This window comes from Pinus tabuliformis, chromosome 6 (genome assembly GCF_031772625.1).
Source record: "Pinus tabuliformis cultivar Carrire ecotype Pingquan chromosome 6, CPIR1, whole genome shotgun sequence".
Lineage (NCBI taxonomy): Eukaryota > Viridiplantae > Streptophyta > Pinopsida > Pinales > Pinaceae > Pinus > Pinus tabuliformis.
Genome location: NC_142292.1, coordinates 1911543840 through 1911563324, shown reverse-complemented (window position 1 = coordinate 1911563324; position 19485 = coordinate 1911543840). Strand labels below are relative to the sequence as shown.

General features: G+C 36.1%; 1 protein-coding gene across 2 annotated transcripts in view; it reads left to right on the top strand.

Annotated features, from left to right (window-relative positions):
- Nucleotides 1-2598, top strand: part of LOC149266824 (Acyl transferase/acyl hydrolase/lysophospholipase superfamily protein) — a 103317-nt gene extending 100719 nt beyond the window's left edge. Inside the window, exons 6-7 of one of the 2 annotated variants that reach the window (XM_089431044.1) lie at nt 1615-1710; nt 1844-2598. In XM_089431044.1, coding sequence (XP_089287170.1) covers nt 1615-1710; nt 1844-1987 — 240 coding nt within the window. In that variant the 3' untranslated portion in view covers nt 1988-2598. Of the gene's footprint in view, nt 1-1090; nt 1711-1843 lie in introns of those variants that run through there. The other variant, XM_089431050.1, reaches the window with a different exon arrangement.
- Nucleotides 2599-19485: the final 16887 nt, after the last annotated feature.

Here is a 19485-nt window from a genome sequence, read left to right as displayed (position 1 = left end):
TCTTTTCTTGGCCTTGTGATCCCAGGTTGTCCTACTCTCCTTATTCTCAAGCCCTTGTCTTAGTGTGCTCTAATTAGGCCTTTGGAGGATGCAAATTGCCTTGTTGTTCAAGCTAAGCCTTGTTCTTAAGAGGATCAGCCCTCCTAGGTCTGTCTTGTCACCTTTATTCCTTGTAATGAATAAATCCTTTAGGTGACCTTGATATAGGGAAGCCTCCCTAGTGGTGAAAGTTCACAAAAGAGCAGGAAGTAGTGGCTGTGGTGATAGTGGGTCACACCTCATATTGTTGTCCCTTGGTCTAGCTCTTGTCTTGTGAGCTACCATCCAAGACCTGCTAGATTTTGAGGCAACAGGACCCACTAATTGTGAGTGGGAAAAATGTAAAATTTCAGAGTTTTTTTTCTTTTATAACTTAAGAATGATGCTACATTGATTGGCGGAGTACTTTGTATGTCCCCTTTTGTTGGGGATATACAATTTTAGGATGTTGGGAATATCCCCAAATGGTGTCTGCAGTTGTACACTGAGTACCAGGTACAACTGAGATGTACCTACCATTCCTGGTACAGTGTCCTTAAAGAAATGTGTCCCAAGGTGCCAGGGATGCGTATTGCAGAGAAAAGTTGGGTTAAGATGGTATCTAACTGCATCAAAATGGCCTTTGTAGCATCAAAACAGACCCATGCCTAGTCTGACCATGTTTGAGCCTTTTCAAGTTTTTTGCCCAAGTGACTCATTTTTCTTGTGAGCTGAGTAGAGAAGGTGAGTTTTATGAAAAGCACTATCTCAGTCCCACACTTCTGACACTTATGATTGTGATACATAAATACACTAGAAAAAAATGTAACATTATGGATAAAGAAAGCATGGCCAAGAAAGCACTCACTTAGCTTTTCTGGACTGGGGGGAATATGTGAATTGAAACTTTTGCAAGTAGTTTTAAGTTTTGACAAATGGAAATAACTGGGTTATAATCAAAATGAAAAATAACATAGTACTCTATGAAAGAAATGCACGAAGAATTTCTCAAGATTGTAAACATAGAATCAAAATACACAATCACGAGGTTTCTCCCTTGGGGATTTTGTAGGACGTCTGTTACCTGACACAAGAATGTAAGGACTGGAAGAGGACTTTGAAGATTTTATCTTTGTCAAAAGCAGCAGGGAAGGGCCATAATTTATCTACTTTTGTTGAAGATTTACCTAAAAAGATCATCGAATCTGATAATATCCTTGGGGAGCTCAGATCCAAGATTTCTGTTTAAGGAACAAGCTCTAGGAGTTTCTTCAATAGATTTTGGAGGAGAGAAGCTAGTATTCTAAGAATCAAAATTTTTCAGAGAGAGAATAAGTCTGTTGAAAAGCCAATCTGCTAAAAGGATTGAATCTTCGTACACATGTTGCTGGATATATTTTTTTTTTAATCATGGCTAGCATTCATTACGATAATATATGATATTGTTAGGGTTGTCTGGATTGTCCCTTGAGTGCTTCAAATGTGGACAAACTTTGATTACATATAGCACATGTTTTCTGAATGATGTGCTCTTTTTGAACTAGCTTATTTTTCTCACTGTTCAATTTATTGAGAATTACTACTGGTGAGGTGCAGATCAGGGTTTGTGCTTTTTCCCTTAGCCGTTTGGGATTGCAAGGCATTGGAATCAGCCCCGATTGCAATCCTGAGAATAGAGCATCAGCAAGGCAGGTATGATAGACTCTACCAATTTGCTTGAAATGGTTGTTTTAGATAATCCAATCAAAAAACAATGTTTGTAGTTTTTAAAAATAACATATTTCTAGGTTCTCTGTGAAGTACTGAAACTATTAGATTGTTGCAGCTTTTGAATTGGGCATTGGAACCAGCTGATGATGATATTCTAGATGAACTTTTTGATGTGGGATACCGTGATGCAAGTGTTTGGACTGAGCAAAATCCTGTTGAAGATATAGTGAAACCAAATATGGTGGTTGAAGTACTTTAACATAACAGCTTGCTGGATACAGATTGACGTCAAGCATCAGTACATGGATATGAATGTAATGATTTCCTCTAATGTGCTTTTGGCGTCCCTCATGTTTCCAAGAGGTTGCTTCTAATAACTTTGCTTATTTCATTCAAGGCCTCTAACATTACAACTTGCAGCATTGCACCTTGGATATCAAGTTGGACAGGCAAAAAAAATTAAGAGATTTAAAATCAAGTGATATTTGGAAAGCCAAAATCGTAAGATTCCAGAAAGGTGCAAAACCTGGAATTAAAACAAATGATTTTCAGGTAGGATTTATACGCGACACACAACCTAATAAGCCATTACAATGATGCCTTGTTTGTACAGAGGCTTGATAAGTGTAGAGTAATAACACTGTCAATATGTATAATATTCAAGATAGGGAAATTATTTTACAACGTACAGGCACGAGGATGTCTGGAGGCTTGTATTTCTAGAATGCATTGATCTTGGTTTCAATTATTCAAGGAGCTAGGTCAAACTGAGGTGGTTGAACTAATTGAAACTGAAATCTTCCTCACGTCAACGCTCACTTTTATGAAGCATTATTTACAGATTTTTATTTAATTTCTTTTGAAATCTCATGGTGGTATGAATTTCATTTCAGTTCAATAAGTTGGGGGAAAGACCTTTCATGCTCGCTCAGCAGGTGGCAATATTTAATTCCTTTTTTGTTCTTTCTAGATGGCAATCTTTAGAAAGTCATTCATTCTATGTACAACCAATTTGAATGTAAAGAAAAGAGGTTTGCGTTAAGCTGGTTGGAACCAAATAACAATTCTATTTCCAAGTCCGCTTCAACACAGTGGAGCAAGGATGAGAAATAAAGGCTCTCTCATTGTATATAAATGAAGTTTGACAGCATTACAAATATATATCTTGACTCTTAAGCCATCATGAATTCCTTTTCCAGCGGAAGTTGAATATACATTCCCATAGAAATGATTGTACACCTATTGATCGCCACTCATTGTACCCCTATTGGCTTTTGTCAAGACTCAAACCCTACAAATTACTTTCCACTTCAAGTGTTTGTTGTTTTCAATGAATCCCAGTTTTACATCTAATTTACGTAAGTCGGCTATCCTTCACAAATATGGGGTTTGATTGCTTTTGTCAGAACACAAGCTTTACAATTTCTTTTATCCTTCTAGTATGTGATATTTTTAATGGATCCTAGTTTTACTTCTATTTGACATAAAAGTTTGATGTCTCTAAGCATAATTTTGGTCTATAGCAGTCAGAGATGTCCTTTGTTAAGGCAGGTTCAGTCAGAATTCCAATGGAATTATTCTCAAGATCTATATTGTATTGTTTAGACTTTGACAAGTAATTTCTGTGGCTGGTCATAAAGGTCAAGCATAAGGAGTTGTCAACCAGTATAATTGATTGGAATATGATGCCTTTGCCTATACAGCTAACTTGGAAATTTCTCATAACAAATGTTTAGAATTAGATCTTACAGTAGACTTAGTACTGCAAAATGTAATTTTAGCTTCGATGTTGTCTTTTGAAGTTGCAAGTGATGATTGATTAAATCAAATCATCAAGCTAATTGAAAGTGGTTGTAATGGAATTGATTTCTTTAGGTTGTTTGAGTTGCTCTAGCAATTTTGTAAAAAAGTCAAATCGTTTAAGTAGTGACTTGGAACTGTCTAATGTGTAGCAAGCCTACCTCTAGTGGTTGGAATCTCATGACACAGAAAATCCGAGTTCTCATTGGTCCCAAATTGATCAAATTGGGTTGATTCAGAATCCGACAAAATCTTTGTGGGCATTGTCCCACCATACATGTGCCTTGGATCCTGGTAGAACTCTGCTCACACCTGAAATTTCTAAATTCGTTGTTGAAAAGAGGATCTGTTTTCTACCAGATTAAGTTACCCTTTTTGGCACAAAAGCCATGTAAGCTTGCACACAGGGTTACCCCTCTATTGATCTTCGGTGTTGTTTTGCATCTTCCTCCGTGTTGAGTTTTGAAAAATAATGAATATCGAGGCTTGAAATTCCTCAACAGTTTTCTATAAACTTATCGTAACATCACATACAATTAGATCATAGTTTTAAAACTCGGACAAAGACTCGGAACCAGCCGAGGCTTGACTCAGACTCGGACTTCGACTTGGTGTCGACTCGGCCTAGTTGATTTCAATGTTTCCAAAACATATGGAATGTTGTCTTTGTGAAAAATACATTTTTTTTTTTTGAAAAACATATTTTAAAAGATTTTTCTTTCATGTTTCCAAACTCAAAGCTTTAGAATAATAGAGAGAAGACAACATATGAATCATAAGAAGTGAAGTGAAAAAAATTTCTTGTAGCCTCCTCAATGCTGCTCCAAAAACCAACTTCTCAATGGAAAATGCTGCTCTAAACACCAACTCCTCAATGGTGCTCCAATGATTGCCAAAGAACTTCCTCATTGCTGCTCCAATGATTGCCCAAGAACCTCCTCACTACTGCGCCAAAAACTAACTCTGACTCCTCACAAATACTCATACAAATGCAATGAGATAGTTGTGAGGAAATATGAGGGGGTTGGGTCACTTTTATAGGCTTGGGAGAGGGGTAGAGGCGTTAAGGAAAAAAAACGAGTTTGAAGTTTGCCTTGCCGCTTTTACCTTAGCCTAAGCTGACCGGTTTAAGTTGGGCTCAGCGGAGCCGGCTGGTTTGTTACCGAACAGGCTGATTCGGTGACCAACTTGGCTGGTTTGGTAACAGACCGAGTGTCAGACTAGTTAATTGTTATGTAAAAAATTAGTTTATTTTAAGTTATTGTTTAATTCTAGGTTTAATTAGATGAAAGGGCACGATCATAAGATCATGCCCTTTCCCCAAAGGGTGCCCGTGGCAGTATTTAAGCCAGGAAACCCCATTGTAAAAGACATCATCTGTCTATTCATTTATTAATAAAATATTTCTATATATATTTCTGTTATCCAGAAGTTTTTACACTTCATCTGGTATTGGAGCTGGTCGATTCTCTGCCTTCAAAACACAGGTTCTCATTGACGCCAACAATCATCGACCTCATCTCTCGCTGTTACCATAGCCCTGTTGGCCGTCAGCCGAACCCAGACCTCCGCTCTGCTTGTTTCGCAAATCCCACATAGTCATTACCGTTCCGCCACTGCCGCTGCCCGGTGCTGCACAACCATTACCCGACGTGCCTCAGTCCTTCCACTGCATGAAACTGTGACTGCACCGTTTTCGAAACCATCCCACCGGAGTCTTTACTGCACACCGAAGATCGCACGCTAAGAAGGACCGATACGCTGTGACCAGGTGACGACGTAATAACTGATACCATCAATACGGTGCAACGATTAGTGACACGTCAGGGTTTGTATTAACGAAATTTAATTATTAATAGTATAACCATCAATCAATAAGGGGATACGGTTCAGAAAGCCCTGTATTTTGTTTGAGGTGATAACGTTGAAGTTCCGGCGTCCCTTTTTTTTATCTGCGGTATTATTCTGTGCGGTTATATCCCCGTCCACTGCAATCCGGTCCCTGCAAGTCGTCTGCCACACGCTTCTGCCTTCCGAAATTGTTACAGCCGCCACTGTCCGCTATTCATCATCGCTCTGTTTCTTTATTACTGCCCACGTCTGTTTCAAACCGTCGTGTAGCTCCAAGTTAAAACCGTCGTGTCGCTCCAAGTTAAAGTCGATAGGAGTTTTATTATATATATGCATAATATATATAATTAAATTATATTAAAAATTATATATTATATAATATATATAACTATATTATATTAAAAATTATATATTATATATAATTTTATATACATATAGTTAGTGAACCGTGGTTATATATATTTATAATATATATATAGTTATATTATATATTATATACAATACAAATAATTTAATTAATTAAATTTATTTTAATTAATTAAAAATTATATATATATATATAAAAGTTAATTTAATTAATTAAATTTATTTTAATTAATTAAAAGTTATATATATATATTAATTTAATTAATTAAAAATTTATATGTATAAAAATTATTTTAGCTAATAAACAAAAAAGGGGGAAGAAAAATATTTTAGATGGCAAATAAATACACGCCTCCGCAAACCCGCTCAATGTCGACAATGACAATGGCGGATTTCCAAAAAAGGTTGTTGGATGTAGAGCAAAAGATAAATAACAACCACGACGAGGTCAATAAAAGATTAAATGAAGTCGAGAGCACGCTGGGAGAGCAAGCGGACAAAATCAAAAATCTTGAAGATACGACAAATCGATTAGAGATAAAAATGGAAAGTCAACATGTCCAAACAGAAGTAAACTTCAAAGAGGTCTTAACAATGCTAAAAGTTCTGTGTAAAAGGTCAAATTGTACGCCCGAACAACTACTGAAAGAAGGTGAAGAGAATCAAGAACACGTCTCGTCAGATTCAACTAAGTGCACAGACTCTCATGACAAGGTTGAATCCCCAAAAAAATCAGCGACACCCCACCAAGAAGCAAGTAACACAGTCTTTACAAACAAGCAACTCTGGGATAACTTTACCAATCAACACCCTTTTTTCGCTCAACCAGTAGCAACATACCAGCGAAGGGCAAAGGTCGAGATGCCTAAATTCGATGGAAACGAAAAAAACAATGTTGCATGGATAAATAAAGCAGAAGAATACTTTGAGATATATGACATCACTGACGATGACGAAAAGCTCAGACATGCATCCATGAAAATGGAGGGAGAAGCATATAACTGGTATATGTGGTGGAAAAAGACAACACATGTCATTAGTTGGAGGAAATTTAAAGATGCATTTTTCAAAAGATTCCAAGTTGTAAAGGAAGAAGAGTTCTTTTCAAAACTCATCAAACTACGACAAAAAGGAAGTGTCGATGAATACACTCAAGAATGGGAGACCTTAGTAACACGAGTACCTGGGTTATCCGAATCTCGTCTAATTCAGTCATACATCTCGGGACTCAAAACCCATTTACAAGCAGAACTTGAGATGCATGATATTACATCTATAGAAGAAGCAAGACGAAAAGCAAAAACAGCGGAAAAGAAATCCGAACCAATATTTTGGTCAACAGTGGAAAAAGCTTATGCAAGACGAAGGATACCCCAGTATGTGGACTCAAATAATACAAGATATGTTCCACCACATCGTCGTGAAGATGAAAAATCTAATGTGGAAATGCAAAGGATAAAAGAGGGTAAATGTAAACGCTGTGGTGAGAAGTGGGACCCCAAACATAGATGTGCTAAAGGAAAAGAACCAAAGAACCTATATAATTGTGAAGCAACCAATGATTCAAACAGTGAAGATTATGACGTAGAAGACACAGAAGACGCTCCAGAATTTTCACCAGAACTAGATGATGGAAGTATTCCACAAGTATCATTATCAGCTATGACAGGTATATCACAACCTCAGACTTTAAAGTTAAAAGGACACATAAAGAAGAACAACGTAGTGGTTCTCGTCGACTCTGGAAGCACACACAATTTTTTAGATACAACTGTGGCAAAGAGACTCAATATATTTTCATTTCCCTTACCAAACATGAAAGTGATGATAGCTAACGGTAAAAAATTTGAAAAGGTGGGAAAATGCCATAAGGTTAAATTGCAGATTCAAGACTTCAGTTTAGAGTCTCTGTTTTTCACAGTACCGTTAGGAGGAGTAGATGTAGTCTTAGGTATCCAATGGCTACGAACTTTAGGTACTTATGCCGCCAACCATCAAGTACAATTTATAAAATTCAAATGGGGAGGTCAGAAGTACAAACTACATGGATTCCAAGCACCAGAAAATCATGTTGTATCATCATTTCAGATGATGAAGCTGAGTCGAAGAAGAGCACCTACTTATGTAGTACAATGTCACCAATTAGAAATGTTATCTGCAAATATGACCAGAGAAGAATCACTAGAGATTCAAGACCTACCTATGAAGATGCCGCCTAATACGGAAATTGAGCGTAGAACAGATGTTAAAACAAAGTCAGACCTTGTCAACATCAAGCCATATCGATATCCACATCTCCAAAAGCGGAAATTGAGAGATTAATCCAAAACCTTTTACAGTGTGTGACATTGATTATCTTGGAATATCTGCTCAAGTGGAAGGACTTCCCAAAGAAGACGTTTCTTGGAAGAATGAAGCATTTTGTCAACAACATCCGTCGTTGCGCATGCTTTGAGGACAAAGCATTCTTTCGAGAGGAAGGCAATGTTATGTAAAAAATTAGTTTATTTTAAGTTATTGTTTAATTCTAGGTTTAATTAGATGAAAGAGCACGATCATAAGATCATGCCCTTTCCCCAAAGGGTGCCCGTGGCAGTGTTTCAGCCAGGAAACCCCATTGTAAAAGACATCATCTGTCTATTTATTTATTAATAAAATATTTCTATATATATTTCTGTTATCCAGAAATTTTTACACTTCATTAATTGGCCGAGCCGGCTCGGGCAAGGGTTTGGCTTGGTCAACCAGGCCAAATCCAAGTCAGACCGGCCTTGTTTTAAAACTATGAATTAGATAATGTCAAAATTGAATTGGTGAAAGCAATAGGTAATATAGTTAATAAAGTTGCACCAAGTTCAAGTCTACCAAGTGAAATGCTTTTGTTTGTGGATGCATGTTGCAACATACAACTATGGAGGTTGGATGTGAATATTAAAAGGACTTTGACAATATAGATATACGATGTTGGGTGTGAATATTAAAAGGACTTTGACAATATCGATACCTACATTCGTAGCTTCTAAGTTGAAAGTCGTGATCAAATAAAACAAGTTCCAAAAAATATATAAATAAATAAACACAATTATATGAATGGTCTTCACAAAGACAATACCTTTTTAAAGGAATTACAAATGCACATCACGATTCTATTTAGAATATTCGAAATGTTAGATCTCTCGCTAATTTGTTAGGGTACATTTGTTTGATTTACAGTTTGAAATGCTCTAGTTGGTATTGACAAAATTTTCTAAATACATGTTTTTATGTTTTTAATTGTTATGTCGTCATATATATATATTCTCCTTACTGTTCATTTTCATTTCATTTTATGACGACTTAAACATACTAATATTGTTAGGTTACCAAATTGCATTATTTTCGAAAATAATTTCTCATCACTAATCTTTGTTATAACCTTTCAATTTTATTATTATTGGTTTATATTTATATTAGATTATCATTTTGTTTACATGACATGGCATTTTAGTGAAAAATGTTGTTGGCTTTTTTTCTTTTTTTTCTTCATATCTATGTGTTGTTAGTATGTGCACAAGATGAGTGGGGCCTAATGGTTAAGAACACGTGTTACCTCGCAAAAAGTCATAGGCTCAATTCCAAAGAGGTATAGTGTATACAACTATGTAGATTTTAACAGTCAAATTGTCCATTGCCCCACAAATAAGGGAGTCTCATGCATCAACTTGATGGGGGATCTCATGCATTAATTTAGTGTTTGGCTTCGCTATGACCTTAGAATTAAATTACATCATTATTATTATTATTATTATTTTATTGACAATACATCTTTGTGGCCCAATTTTCATTGATGTAAATAGTTTTCTTGTTCTTAGTGTTTCTTTTTTAATATTTGAATGTTATTTTTAAATCTTTCTGATAATTTTATCATGCCTACATTTTGATATGCCTTTCTTTCTCTAGTGAGCCCAATGATTAAGAACATGTGTTTCTTTTTAATAGGTCGCAAGTTCAAATCGAAAGGGGGTAGAGTATGTACACTATAGATTTTAACAATCAAATTGTTATGTGGAGGGGGGTCTCTTGTCTTACAAGCAAGGGGGTCTCATACACCAATTTGGTGTTTGGTTTGTCAGTGATCTTAAAATTAGATTATTATTATTGTTGTTTTATTATTATAAATCATTATTTTATCCTACATCATTCCTTTAATGTTTGCAATTTTATTTTCCAATATGTTGTGAGAAAAGGAAAACCTTATTTAATAAGTTTTATTAGAAAACAATTTGAAATTTGAAAACATGCACATAAAAATAAGGGTTCAAGAGACCATGTATGTATTATGGTGATGCATAATAATAGAATTGTTGCCCTTATAAGTAAATATACAAAACATTGCATTTATGATTATATTATTCATTGATGGCTTTTTTTAAAGAAATATAATTTCAAAATTAAAAAGAATTACATCAAGTTTCAAATTAGTGTTTCAAAGAAATAAATACTGACAAACAAAAGAATAGAATGAATGGACTTATTACCACCTATATTGCAGGAGGGTTGTGCATATGATCCTTGGTATTGCTCCAACTATATCAATCAAATATTTGTAGGTTGGATTTGGGAGATTATCTCGTTTGGAGCTTAATGGCATGTCCCTTGGATGTGTTTGGAGGCTTTGTTGATATCTTGTGGGTGAGGTTTTCTTTTGCATTTTTATAGTTGTTTCATGTTTGTTGGAATGGATTTCGATATGTGCTTAAGGAGTAAGAACTTGGTATACTCCTTCCATTTTCATGCAAGGTTATCAATGATTTATTTATTTATTATTAATTTTTTTTTTGGTTTTATATGATTATACTTCTCTATTCATGGATGATGCATATTAACATAACTCTTGACACCTTCATAACAACCGCCATTTGAGCCCTGTTATGACCACAATTGCTAAATAGATTGGGCGCTAATCTCTAGTCTTATCATCCACTTTATTTTTTGCAATCTTTATAACCTGTTTCAATGGAACTTATTTTCTAAACAACTTTTGCACCCCATTGCTCTAGAATTCCAACGATCCTAATAAGGGAAGCCTCCCTCAAGCCGAAGGAGAACTGACCTAAATAGAGAGGAGTTTGGTAAGGCGACAATGACTAACCCCCTAGTGACGCCAATATATCATTTGGATGCTTTCAAATTCTACACTTAGGATGACATTAAGTAGTAACATGACCTAAATACATTGGTAAGACATACCCAAGTGTCAAATTGGATGAATAAAATATTATGTAAACTGAGCAAATAAAGGAACCAAACAAACTTGAAAGAGTTCTTTGTATTTTAGTGTATAGTGAGAAAGCGAAAGCTTTCTTATATAGGTTACAATGGAGTTGAGTCAATCCACTTTATGAATGTGGGATTGCTTGAAATACACATTAAAGTGAAATAAGATATAAACAACATAAAATAAATTAAAGTCCAATTGACTTTATTAATTGCTAGGTCTAGTAACTAATTGACCATTATTAAGCTAATATTTACTTTAACACCCTTCCTTAACGATCAATCTACTAACTACACCAAATTTATCTTTGAATTTTACATATTTTTCAAGACCCAAAGGCTTGGTGAGAAGGCCTATAGTTTGATCTGATGTGGGATGGTATTGCAACTAAATAGATCCATCTTCTACAAGTTGTCTGAGGAAGTGGCAATGTACATCAACATGTTTGGTATGCTTGTGAAATATTGGTTTTTGACAAGTTTCATCACCCCTTGATTGTCATATAACACGGGTGTTGGCTTTGTTTTGCTACATCTGCATATTTGAAAGCCATTGAAAATGGTTATTATTGTTGAAATGTGGTTGCAATTAATGTCAACCCAAACAATGTCAGAAGAAGACCCGCTTTTGTTGACTAAGATGACATGGAAAATTATGATTTCTAAGGTTAAGATCACCTTTATTGGATGGTTCTTGTCATGCTAATTCTAACAATATATGGCACGCCTCGTAGCTCCTCGCGGTTTGAAAGATATGTCTTTCGAAAGGTCAAAGCCACCTTGTTGTGGTCAATGTCCCCAAAAGGAGATGATGTAGCAATTTATCATTAGCCAACAAATTATGAAGCCAAGAGGGACTTCTGTTAAAAATTAAATCAAATATTATTTTGGCAAATTGTGGAAGGGATCGAAATTTAAATTAAAATCTAAATGCAAGTCGGTGTAAATTGAAGAAAGGGTTTTGGGCTCCAAAATTTGAATTTTCAAAATTCAAATTTCCCTCCAAGGCAAATTAGTCAGCCCCTCCTAGAAGCCTCTCTAGACACTATAAAAGGAGGCTCCTCCTCTAAAAGGCAAGTATTTGGACACTAATCTTGTGAAAAAATATCTTTGATATCATTGTGGCCAAGAGGAGTCCCAAAAATCTACTTGTGAGGTCGACTATCTAGAAGGTTTTTGGGAATTATGGTTACATATTTTGGTTTAGGGTTTCGTGTAACACAATGCACTTGATGCAGAAATTTAGACGTGATCTAAAACCTATCTTGTGCAAACATTGTGCAAATTTGATAACATACTTGGGGTGTTTTTTCTGAGATCATCCTTGTGCAATTTCTTGTCTCAGAGCCCGAGATTGTAGTGGAATTTAAGGAGAATCTCAAGGGAATATTTGCGGCTCTCCCTTCTAAACATACTTATGGCTATTTGAATTATATATGTGGCTCTTTTGAAGACCATATCTGTGGCTATCCTTGCATATACCTGCAACCTTAAGCATGGCATGTTTGCGTCATTGTTAGGATGATTTGGAGGTCATACTTGCACATATATAGCACATAACTTCGACCCTAATTTGAGTCTACTATGTTGCCTTGATTAAGGATTAAGCCCATGATGCTGTCTTCTCAACAAGATGCGATCAAAAGCATGGATACTAATTCAGATCTGTGCAGGCTAGGTCAAATTTCTGAGCGTGTTATGGGAAGGTTTGTGATTGCTCGAGGGATTAATCCGAACATACAAGTGTCACATTCTCTCTAGCTTCTCAATTCAGCCTTATCATAGTGCATGGTTGTCTATAACAAGGTATGTATAGGGTTTCATTTTGGCTTGTTTGAAAAACTTATTCAACCCTTCAAAGACATATGTTTAAGATCTATTTTGGTGGAAAATTGTCACTATTGTTTTCTACTCAGAAAATAAGGATTCAGTGCACTGTTGTTACGAAACTAAAATATGTACATCATTGAATTTAATTGAGGGTTCGATCACATTGTTTTATGTCCTAAAAGAATAGATGAATATTGTGGTTTCTAAGAATCTATGTTGAATAAGGGTTTCAAAAAATTAGTTTTTAAGGTAAGGTTATTACACTACATAGGATCCATATCCATCTCCAGCAAGGTAGAAAGTATGATAAATTGAGGCAATAAAAGTGAAGGACAATCCTACAATGAAAGTACAAGCTTGAAGGCCTAAGTAGAGGTAACATTATTGACTTGTGCTACCTCATTGAAAAAGTATCATCTACAATTGCATTATATCATCTTTAGGCATCATTGCATCAAGCACTTGAGTTGTTCAAGTTGATGTTGAAGTCTATTGTTGCCCAATTACACTATCACATCATTTAGCATAAGTTTTGAAAAGTCTAGTTCTCGTTATATATCTGAAGCACATAAATTGCAGAAAAGGTTTTATTGAAACTCATTGTAAGTGGGTCATTGTCCCTGGTATGGGAGCCCACAATTATTTCTCTTTTATTTTCAAGGTGGCTGGGTGGTGCAAGGCATGAGAGTGAAGTCTCCTTTAGGTTGTACCTTGAAACACTTCAGGGTGGTAGGGTGGTGCTAGGGAAAGTTGGAGCTTGCATGGTGTTGGAGCATATTATCAGTTGTAGTTGATAAACCCAGCGTGTTGGAGCGACCTTCTAGTCGACGCTAATAAATCAGGGTGTAGCAGCGTCCTTTCAGGAGTTGGAGCTTCCTGATAAAATGAGTGCTTTTCTAGAGTCTAGGCAGTTGGGGCTTCCCTTTTAAGTTGGAGTTGAAGCATAATTTATACTAATTAAAATTATTAAAAAATGTTCAATTGTTTTTCCTCTGGAAGGGTTTCCACCTAAAAAACTCTTGTGCACTGTTATCTTGATGTGTTGATATTTTACTTCTTGTTAATGTTTTGAAAAATTAATAAATATATGAATTGATAAAAAATATTGATTCACCCCCCTTTCAATGTTTCCAACAATTAGTATTAGACTAGGTTCTTTCACAAGCAATTTAACCACTCGAAGGGAGATCATGGAGTGCACAAAGATTAGAGTCCCAATATCTAATGGAAAAAACTATGTGCTTTGGAGTGGAAGATTGAAAGCATATGTGCAAACACAAGGATATGATGTTTGGCGCTCTATAATGACTAGATATACAAAACCTTCTACTCCAACAAATGGTGCAGGTAAGAAGTTGTATGATAATAATGCTAAAGTTATGAGTTCTATGTTGAATGGTCTAACATAATTAGTGTATGTCATTGTAATCCATTGTAAATCAACAAAAGACATTTGGGACAAGCTCCAAAATATATATGAAGGGGATATGAGGGTCAAGGAGGCCAAGCTTCAAACCTCTAGAGGAATATTTGAGTAGCTAAAAATGAATGAAGAAGAAAATATTGCAATTTATTTTCTATGATTTGATAAAGTAGTAAATGCCATACAAGAATTGGGAGAACAAATTGAAGTCGAAGTGATTGTTCGGAAAATACTAAGATCACTTTCGATGAGATTTGATGCCAAAGTCTTTGCGCTAGAAGAAAGATCGAACCTAGAAAAGGTCACCATGGACGAGTTGCATGGAATACTTATAGCTTACAAAATGAGAACAGAGCAGGAGAACCCATCCAAAAGAGAGACAATTTTTACGACACCCAAGAAGGCAAGGAAAAACAAGCAACAGTCTAAGCCAAGCCCTAATTGCAGCGACTATGAAATCTCATATGAAGAGATAACCAACTTTGTGAGGAAGCTAAAAAGAAGAAAAACAAGTACAAAGGTAATCTCCCCTTAAAATGTTTCAATTGTGGTGAAATTGGTCATTTCGCTTCAAAGTGTCCTTATGTTAAAGAATTCTGATAATAGTCTAAGCCAAGCCCTAATTGCAACGACTATGAAATCTCATATGAGTGTAGCCAACTTTGTGAGGAAGCTAAAAAGAGGAGAAACAAGTACAAAGGTAAGCTCCCCTTAAAATGTTTCAATTGTGGTGAAATTGGTCATTTCGCTTCAAAGTGTTCTTATGTAAATAATTCAGATAATGATGATGAAGACGAATCTTTGAGGAAAGAAAAGAAGAATCAAAGAAGATACAAGGAGCAAGGTAAAAAGAAAGGCTTCAAGAAAAATTTCTACTCGAAGGAAGATAACTCCTCATTTGAAGAAGAGAGTGATAGTGACAGTGAAAATGACATAGGAATGGTTTTTTTTTATGGAATGAGATAACATGAAGGAATCCCTTGAAGAACCAAAAGATGATGAATAGGAAGAAGGCGAGGTAGATCTTGACAGAGAACTTATCAACGCTTGAAAATACCTAAAAGTAGAAAGACGGAACTTCAAAACATTGGAAGCAGAATTGAGTGAATTAAAGAAGGACGCTAAGGGTCTCAACCGAAAGATAGAAGAGTCAGAAAATATTATCATCAGTCTCAAAGTGCAGTTGGAAGAGGCAAAGAAAATTGAAGAATTGCTCAAAAAGGACTTGAAAGATAACATTAAGACAAAGACAGTTTTGGAAGCATAAATTCTCTCTCTTCGGAAGGAAGCACATGAGAAGAACAATCAACAAAGCTTCACAAACAACAACAAAGTTTTGGATGAAATTATCAGCAGTCAAAGATCATGCAGTGACAAGAATGGATTAGGAAATAAACCCACATTTTTCAAAGGCTCTAGCTACACGATGGCATAAAAGGAAGCTCAACATAAAGCAGATGCTAACATGGTCAAGGATTCCAAGGAGGGAAGCATTCCTATCACAAAAAAGGCTCAAGGTCAACCGATGCAAAATCAACAACCTGTATTGAAGAGATCACAAGAGGAAGGCCTCTAGAGAACTATACCACAAAGAAGATCTTCTCCCAGATATCATACTATCTTTCTTGGTGTATGTTTTTCTTGCAACAATTTTGGCCTTTAAGGCTGTGAATTTTAAAGCTTATGCCAGGGACACAAGCTACTCGAGGAATGATTATTCTAGAAGATATCAGGAAGATTACAAACAAAGTTATAACATTTTTGGACACTTAAGCAATGAAGTAGAATGCTACAAATGCAACAATTTTGGACATCTGGCTAAAGATTGCAGGTTAACCACTTATCCAAGGGAATCACAACATGCTCCTCCAAAGGTTTAGAAGAAGAAAAACAAAAGTTGTGCCATTTCCTTAAAGGCTCAAAGCAATAAAAGTGTATGGTATGTCGATAGTGGCTGCTCAACACATATGACATGGGATAAGAAAAAAATTGTATCTCTGCAGGAAGATAACGATGGAACAATCTCATTCAGAAATGATGGCTTTGCAAAGGTGATAGGAAAGGGTACAATTAAGCTCGGAAGCAAGAAAGCTACAACAAAAGATGTGTTACTCATTGAAAAATTGAACCACAATCTACTAAGTGTGAGTCAAATGTGTGATCAAGGGCACACGTTGTTGTTTGACTCAAAGAAATGTGAAATAAGAAGGGATAAATCAGGTAGGTTGGTGGCAACAACAACAAGAACTCCAAATGACATATACACCTTGGATGAGATTGGAAAGGAAGGTTGTTTCTTGGCTAAAGAGGATGAAAGTTGGCTCTGGCACAAAAGGATGGGACACATGAACTTTGATAACCTAGTCAGAATCAACAAAAAAGAAGTGAGAGAAATGCTAGAGATTTCAAAACCAGATAGCACTTCATGTAAGCACTGTAAGCATGGAAAACAAACAAGAGTTGAGTTCAAGACCAAGGAACATTCCACTTCAAAACCATTAGAGTTGGTACACACCGACTTATGTGGACCAATGAGAACCAAAGGATTGGATGGTGAACAATACTTCATGCTAATGGTTGACGATTATACCAGGATGACAACAATTAGCTTCTTGAAGAAGAAATATGAAGCCTTTGAATGCTTTAGAATCTACAAGGAGATGGTTGAGAATGAAACTGATCTGAAAATCAAATGTTTGAGATTTGATAATGGAGGGGAGTTCACATCTAAGGAATTCCAACACTTTTGTGAGGAACAAGGAATAAAGAGATAGTTTGCAGCAGCGAGGGCACCACAACAAAATGGAGTTGTCGAAAGAAAGAATAGAACAGTTGAAGAAATGGCTAGGACCATGTTGAATGATTCCAAATTAGGTGATGTATTTTGGGTCTAGGCAATGGAGACAACAATACACATTCTAAATAGAGGAATGCTTAGAAGAAACAATGACAAGACCTCGTATGAACTATGGAAAGGAATACCAACAAATGTCAAGCACTTCAAAGTTTTCGAGAGCAAATGCTACATTAAGAGGGAAGATAAGAAGATCAAGAAATTTGACTCTTGAGTAGACGAAGGCATATTTGTTGGGTACTCACAAAAGAGAAAAGCATACAGATGCTACAATATAAGACTCAACAAGATCGTGGAGAGAATTAATGTAACCTTTGATGAAACAAAGACGAAGCAAGGATCATCATCTTCAAGGAATGAAGAAACTCAAGAACCAAAACAAGAAGAAAAGGTTAAGGAAGAAGAAGTAGAAGAGCAAGAGGAGTCAACTACCAATCAAGAAAACAATCAACAAGAACCATCTAAAGATCCCAAATGCTGGTACCAAAAGAATCATCCATCAGATTAGATTATTGGTGATGTAAATGCAGGAATAGGAACCAGAAGAAGCAGGCCAGAACAAAGTCATCTCGCTTTATTATCCACACTTGAGCCTAGCAACTTTGAAGAAGCTAGCCATGATGAACACTGGATCAAGGCCATGGAATAGGAACTAGATCAAATTGAAAAGAATGACACATGGGAATTGGTTCCAAGTTTGAAGGACAAAAATGCAATTGACACAAAATGGGTCTTCAAAACTGGACTGAATGAAGATGGTTAGGGAACCAAGAACAAAGCAAGATTGGTTTGTAAAGGATATACGTAGATTAAAGGAAAATATTTTGAAGAGACATTTGCACTAGCAGCTAGGATGGAATCCATCCGAGTATTCTTGGCCTATGCTCGTTCAAGATGGATTAAGGTGCATCATATGGATGTCAAGTTTTCCTTCTTAAATGGAGAATTATAAGAAGTTTGCATATAACAACTTGAAGGATTTTTGCTTACTGACAAGAAGGATTATGTTTGTAGGTTAAGAAGGATTTTTATGGTCTCAAGCAAGCTCCTAGAGCTTGGTATGCCTTGGACATGTGTTTGCAAAAACAAGGATTCAAAAGAGGAAGTGTCGATAACAACTTATATATAAAGGTTGAACAAGACAACTTGACTCTCATTGAGGTGTATGTGGATGATATCATCTTTGGGAGCGATGATGACAGACTAAGTAATAAGTTTTCTAGTGACATGCAAAGTGAGTTTGAAATGTCCTTACTTGGTGAGTTGACCTTCTTCTTGGGACTTCAAATATCTCAGGAAGACAATGGCATATTCATTTTTCAAACCAAGTACATTAAAGAAATGTTGAAGAGGTTTCAGATGGAGGATTGTAAACCAGTTAGCACTTCGATGGTGATTGGTTGTAAGTTAAGCAAGGATGATATATCCAAGGATACATATCAAAGAATGTATAGATCGTTGATTGGAAGTCTACTTTATGTGATAGCCTCAAGACCAAATGTGATGTAGGTAGTTGGACAGGTAGTGTGTTTCCAAGCAACACTAAAAGAATCCATGTTGTTGTAGTGAAAATTCTTTCGATACCTTAAAGGAACAACACATTTTGGACTATGGTATCCAAAAGGAAATAATCTAATTGTCACAACTTATACAGATGCAGATTGGGCGGACAATGTTGATAATCATAAAATCACTAGTGGAGCAGCCTTCTACTTCGGTTTTTGGTGGTTGTATTTTACCATGGTTGAGTAAGAAGCAGTGTTCAATCTCCTTATCCACAACAGAAGCATAATACATAAGATCGACAACATGTTGTACTCAAGTCCTCTGGATGAAACAAACTTTATAGGATCTACAGGTGAAGTTTGATGAGCCCATTTTGATGTTCTATGACAACACCAACTCCATAAGTCTCTCCACAAATCCTATCATGCATTAAGAAAACACATTCCTATTAAATATCACTTTCTATGGGAACATGTTGTAGAGAAGAATATCAAAGTTGAGTACATTGAGACAAAGGAGAAGATAACCAATATCTTCACTAAGCTCTCCATAGAGAAAATTTTGAGTATATTGGAAGACTCTTGAGATTCTACTAGGTTCACATCGATCTAGCTAAGCAAACAAGGGGAGAAAAGGCATAGTACAACAACGAAGAAGCATGTATCTTGTTAGGGGGAGTCACCCTTTTCTATTGGTGTCAAAGGGGGGGAGAAAACATGCTAGGAAGATCAAAGGCATGGAGTCAGGGTGAGAAGTGATCGCAGGGGGAGTACATGGTTTTCATCAATGACAAAGGGGGAGAATGTTGAAATGTGGTTGGCATTGATGTAAACTAAAGCAGCACTAGGAGAAGCCTCGTTTTTGTTGACCA